General features: G+C 38.5%; 1 protein-coding gene across 1 annotated transcript in view; it reads left to right on the forward strand.

The window, feature by feature from the left end:
• Positions 1-3907, forward strand: part of LOC122999808 (zinc finger protein 252-like) — a 37115-nt gene extending 33208 nt beyond the window's left edge. The window contains exon 7 of the mRNA XM_044377060.1: positions 576-3907. Coding sequence (XP_044232995.1) covers positions 576-2029 — 1454 coding nt within the window. The 3' untranslated portion in view covers positions 2030-3907. The remainder of the gene's footprint in view (positions 1-575) is intronic.
• The last annotated feature ends 2289 nt before the right edge of the window (positions 3908-6196 follow it).

Raw genomic sequence — 6196 nt, forward strand, 5'->3', positions numbered from 1 at the left:
TGCATAGAATGCATAGAAACAGTTTTTTTTCCAGTCCATCAAGTGCAAAGGTGATGGCGAAAGAGCTGAGTCATTAGTCTTTTTAAAGATTTAGAGGGACTCTGCGGATCAGATGGAGATTGGTAACTTGTTTCACCACCAGGGAACTACAGAAGAGAGGAGTCAGGCTAGTGATTTAGGTCCCTGTTGTGGTGGTAATACCAGGAACCTTTCATTGGTAGAGCGTAGTAAGCGGGAGGGAGTGTATACCTGAATGAGGGAGTTCAGGTAGGTGGGAGCTGTTTTTTATTCCTGGTCTTGGGGCACGACTGGCCTACATGCTTTAGATGTTTCTCCTTTCCAACACACCTGATTCAAATGATCAGTTTTCATCAAGTGAATTATACTCATATAAGTTCCCAATGACATAATAATAATGACATAATTACAGACAGACTTTATTTATTTGTGTCCCCTCCACTCACACCCCCATATGTTAAGATCCCAGTAGTTTAAATGCATCCTTATGTGCTCAGATGTCTGGTTTTCTATCATCACATTAGTAACCTACTTCTTGTGTCCCTTTGTCCTTCCAGAGCTTCTACAGCAGAATGTCTGTGAGGAAGAGGAGGTTCTCACTGACCAGCAGCCCTGTAACCAGGAGAAGAACTCCAGTCTGGCCCAAGAGGACCCAGAGCCTCCACAAATTAAAGAGGAACAGGAGGAAGTCTACACCAGTCTGGAGGGAGAACAGCTGGTGCTGAAGCAAGAGACTGAAACCTTTATGTGGACTCCTACTTGTGAGGAAAGTGACAACAGTGAAGATCAGACGGAGGACTCTGATGAAACTGAGAGTGCAGCAGAGAAAGAGCATGTTGTGAGCATGTTAGTTAAAAGCTCAGTGGTACCAGAACCAAACAGTGATGACCAACTCCTCTCTCACAACTCTCATGTAGCTGAGAGCCAAGATCACAAAGGAGGCAAACTTGGAGACTCAGGATCAACCAGAAATGCAGAGACAGAACCCAAGAAGAGACATCACAGGAGAAAAAATCCCACTAACAATGAAGACAACTCTACCACATCAAAGATTCACGGTAATATTTATACAGGAAAAAAGTCTTTAAAATGCAACACGTATGGGAAAGCTTTCAAGTGCAAGTCCAATTTGAACAAACACCTGAGAGTCCACACAGGTGAGAAGGCGTACCCATGTAACACTTGTGAGAAAAGGTTCTCTCAACCTGCCGCATTAAAAGTGCATATGAGAGTCCACACAGGTGAGAAGCCATACACATGTAACACTTGTGAGAAGAGGTTCTCTGAGCTGGGCACATTAAAACAGCATATGAGAACACACACAGGGGAGAAGCCGTACACATGTAACACTTGTGAGAAAAGATTCTGTAAACCTAGCGCGTTAAAAGTGCATATGAGAGTCCACACAGGTGAGAGGCCGTACCCATGTAACACTTGTGAGAAAAGATTCTTTCAACACTGCGACTTAAAACTGCATATGAGAATCCACACAGGGGAGAAGCCGTACACATGTAACACTTGTGAGAAAAGGTTCTGTCAGCTGGGTGCATTAAAACTACATATGAGAGTCCACACAGGTAAGAAGCCGTACACATGCAACACTTGTGAGAAAAGATTCTCTAAAACTAGTGCATTAAAAGTGCATATGAGAGTCCACACAGGTGAGAAGCCGTACCCATGTAACACTTGTGAGAGAAGATTCTCTGATCTGGGCACATTAAAACAGCATATGAGAACGCACACAGGTGAGAAGCCGTACACATGTAACACTTGTGAGAAAAGATTCTCTAAACCTAGCACATTAAAAGTGCATATGAGAGTCCACACAGGTGAGAAGCCGTACACATGTAACATTTGTGAGAAAAGATTCTCTCATCTGGGCGCACTAAAACGGCATATAAGAGTCCACACAGGTGAAAAGCCATACTCATGTAACATTTGTGAGAAAAGATTCTCGCGGCTGCGTGCAGTAAAACCACATATGAGAATCCACACAGGTGAGAAGCCATAAAATTGTAAAACTTGTGGAGAAGATTTCGCACGTGCAGATCACTTGAAGATGCACATGAGAACACACAGTAGGAAAAGATTCTGTCAGATGTCAGACTTGAAAAGACACAAGAATTAATCCAGATAAGAAGCCATATAATTACAAAACATGAGGGAGAGCTTTGTGTTGGCTTTACAATATACATGAGAAGAACCTACTGCAACATGGAAAAGATTATGTCATGTCTGAATTGGAAGAAACAGTCCACACAAGCTAGAAGCCTTGTATTGGTGAAACGTTGCAGAGGATTCAGTTATTCATGGATAAAACACACAAGGACATATAATGGCAGCACATGTTGACAAAAAACAATCCATGAACAGGACAAACAATTGAGCTGAAACTCCTGTAGGCAAGTGTTCACCAACATATTTACAAATTAATGTAAAATATTCTCCATGAAGAGGGGTTCAGAATATCTTCGTGTAAGTTATACATTGTCGACAGTGCTATCAAGTTTTGTTTGACTAAACCCTGTTTTTTTTCTCTTCATGTTACTGTAACTACTAATGTTACTGTTTGCAATAGCATTTCATTGATAATTGATTGTTATAATTTCAAAAAACAAGAATCTGTATTGGTAAAGTATTTCAGAATAATCCATGTACTTTAAGTTGTACTTGATATTTACAAATGAAGCCTCCTACGTACCTTTCCTGGAAATCAAAGTTTACAATTGAGAGCATATCCAACAGAGCAGGGTTGTCAATTAATTCACTGGTTGGCATTTCTTTGTCTTTATGTAACCGATTAATGTAAACATAGTTATGAATTTCAACAAATCATTCCTGTTTATTGTTAATGTTCTGTTGGGTCTGCATCTCCTACCTGTGTGTCATGTGGGGTTTGTGTGTGTGCGCGCGTGCGTGTGTGTATTCAGCGTAGTTACGCAGGTGTGTGCACGTACGCACGCAGGTCAAAGCGTTATCCAACTGACTGAAAGGTAGGCTGCGTAAACTGAAACTGATAAACTCAATTGTTTTTATACATTAGATGTGATGCTAACGTTATCTCATGATTATATCTTGTTCTATGTCATATCAGTTGTATTTTGTGTAAATCCTGTAAATATTTGAGATCGCTAACCATAGTTTTTTTTATTTTTATTTTTTTAAATTAAAATAGATTTGGAGAAATTGGGCGACCGTTGGAGTGCCGAGTTCGTTGCCAAGATAGCTTAACAACTCCGTTGTAATTGCGGTCCGTCTATGTTAACTGTATACGTTTTCTTCTTTCTGTCAGTGGAGCCAAGCAGACACACGCACACACACCACCAGCTGATGTTTTGCTACTTTGTATATATTTCACCAGGTATGGAGATGTTTTTGTTTTTGTATTACTTTTGTATCCGATAGTTACCAGTCTAACCGTTAACTGAAGTTTTGTCGTGTGGTTGCTATGGTAACAATACAGCGCTGCATGTTATGTAGTTTTAAGGTAATCAAACTTCAATGTGGACCAATATTGTGATTTTCTATGTTTATAATTGTTACAGTAATGAAATATGGGTCTTGGTCTGGGTTACTATGTGTTTAATTATAATTGATTATTTATTTATATGACAGTATCAATATTGTAATGTCTTGTTGCTATTCAGTCATGGTCATTAGGTTTTGTTTTTGTTTATATTGATTTATACTGCTATGTCTATATATGTCTATGAAATTGAACTTCATTATATTTTATAGTTGTTATTAATTTTGTAACTGTGACTTGGCAAAAGTAAAAAACGCTATCCAACTGACAGAGTGGAGCCAAGCAGAGACACACACACTACCAGTTGATGTTTTGCTACTTTGTATATATTTCACCAGAGAGATTGCTACTAAAGACTTGAGACCCAGAGCTGCCTCCTGCCTCTTAATTCGAAACGCCAAGAACACAACATAGATCATCATAGGCGTAACACAGCTAGCTACATTTACTTCCCTAAACTTGAGTTGTTGGATTCTATTAATTTCTACAAATGTTAATGACTGATCTGTTAAATTAATTTTCTTCTTTTTTTTCTATTTCCATACACTACATCTGTAATGTGAGTGGATTACAAGCTCTCTGATGTTGAAACAGAGAAAACATCTAGTGCTGTGTAGGGGTTAATCTCTACTTTTATTCATTCATTCAACTCATCAGGGCACCACCTCCTTTTTAATTTTAAGAGAAAACATGTTTAATTGATCAGTCTCAAATTAACCTAAAGTTCTTTTCAAAACAGTGACCTTTGTCTTCGTGGTTTAACTTGAGATAATTTTTTTGTTGTTTTGTTGCTATAGAGATGACACACAAATTGTAGATGATGTACTACATGGTGTAGTCAACACATTTTAATACCAATAAAATATTTTTGTCATGATGGCTTTTCAGACTGATACTTGTAATTTAATTGATTGGATGATTAGGAAAACTAAAAGTGACATGAAGTGTTAGTAATACATTCAATAAATGCCTAAACAAACTAACAAAATGCTTTGTTTCTGATCTCATGTATTTATTTTGATATTACCTTAGTTCATAAGATGATAATATTCAGTAAGTAAGTAAGTGCTCCGCCATTTGACCAGCAGGTCATGGAGGGGATGCGAGATGTTCTCCATTATGTTTAACAGTTTGTGCAGCATCCTCCTTTCTACAACCAGCTCCAGTGTGTCCAGAGGAGTCCCCAGCACAGAGCCAGCCTTCCTGATCAGTTTGTTCAGTTTGTTAGTATCCCTGGTTCTGATGCTGCTGCCCCAGCAGACAGCAGCGCAGAATATTGCACTCACCACAACAGACTGGTAGAAGATTTGCAACATATTGCACACATTAAAGGACCTGAGCTTCCTCAAGAAGTAGAGTCTGCTCTGCCCCTTCCTGTAGACAGCCCCTGTGTTGGATTTTCAGTCCAGTCTGTTGTCGAGCTAGACTCCAAGGTATCTGTATCCCTCCACCACCTCCACCTCCTGTCCAAGAATGGAAATGGTATTTATCCTAGCCTTGGTCCTCCTAAAAACAACAATCATCTCCTTGGTCTTGACCACAACAAACCCTAAAGCTATAAAGAAATTATGTGAGGTTTTTTTTAGGCCATTGGATCCTTCTTAAGAAACAAGACATCATTTTTGTGTGAGTGTCCCTCTAGTCATAGTGATGAACTGCACAGGTCTATAGGTCAACATCTAAAGCTGCTATCTTTTAATCTGGTTGGCATGGTGACTTAAATCAAGAAGTCTCCCCTGCAGAAAGACTCAAGCTTCTGCATAACTATTCTAATTAACCAAGAAACCGGGCTGTGAAATGAATGTGCAACATACATATTTCAATTCTTTGTGCAATGGATATCAAAAACTGCACGAAATGGACAAATTCAAGTGCAAGTACCTCACACCTTTATGTAATGAATTTTCCGCTTTAAGGGTCCAGGTATCATCGGATAATGCGTAATTCCTTTGTAATTCAAAAACCAAAAAACGGTAAATCTGTTATTTGTTTCAAAACAAAAAACATTTTTGGTGTCAGAATCAAATAACGAAAAACCAATCAAACCCGGCCCGTTTTTGGTTTTTGCCGATTTGTTTTATCGTTATTCCTTTTTGGATTGACTATCGAACAGGTCTGCGGATATTCAGCCAATTCGTGTTTGCGTTTGAAACCAAAAACGGAAGTCACATGTTTTTTTTTTTTTCTTTTTTTCATTTCGAACGAAAAACGAAATCACGTGATCTATTATTTTTTTGTTTCCCAACGAAAATCCTTGGTTTAGAAATCAAGTATTTTTATCAGTTTTGTACGATAGTGGAAGCGGCTACATTAGCCTACCCATGATCCTCAGCGACCGTTGCTATGGTGAAGACGCCAGCGACAGCCTTAACATATAGTCAGTATAACATTATGTAGTACTGCAGATTATTGGTTATGATCGGGCCAACGTACTTTACTGTACATTGAACTGTAAAGAAAATAATGTGTGCTATGGACAAAGAAGTGAAGTGTATGAATAAAAAAGGTGATAAGAGAATGAATTAAACATAAATAATTAATAAATAATGAAATTATGTAACAGTGGAGATTGAATAAAATGCACAATCTAAAGTCCAGTTTGATGAAAATTACGAAAGTGAAAGTGTGGGGCTTAAATGAGGGATGTGAAAT

This window comes from Thunnus albacares, chromosome 2, assembly GCF_914725855.1.
Source record: "Thunnus albacares chromosome 2, fThuAlb1.1, whole genome shotgun sequence".
In the NCBI taxonomy this organism is placed as follows: Eukaryota; Metazoa; Chordata; class Actinopteri; order Scombriformes; family Scombridae; genus Thunnus; species Thunnus albacares.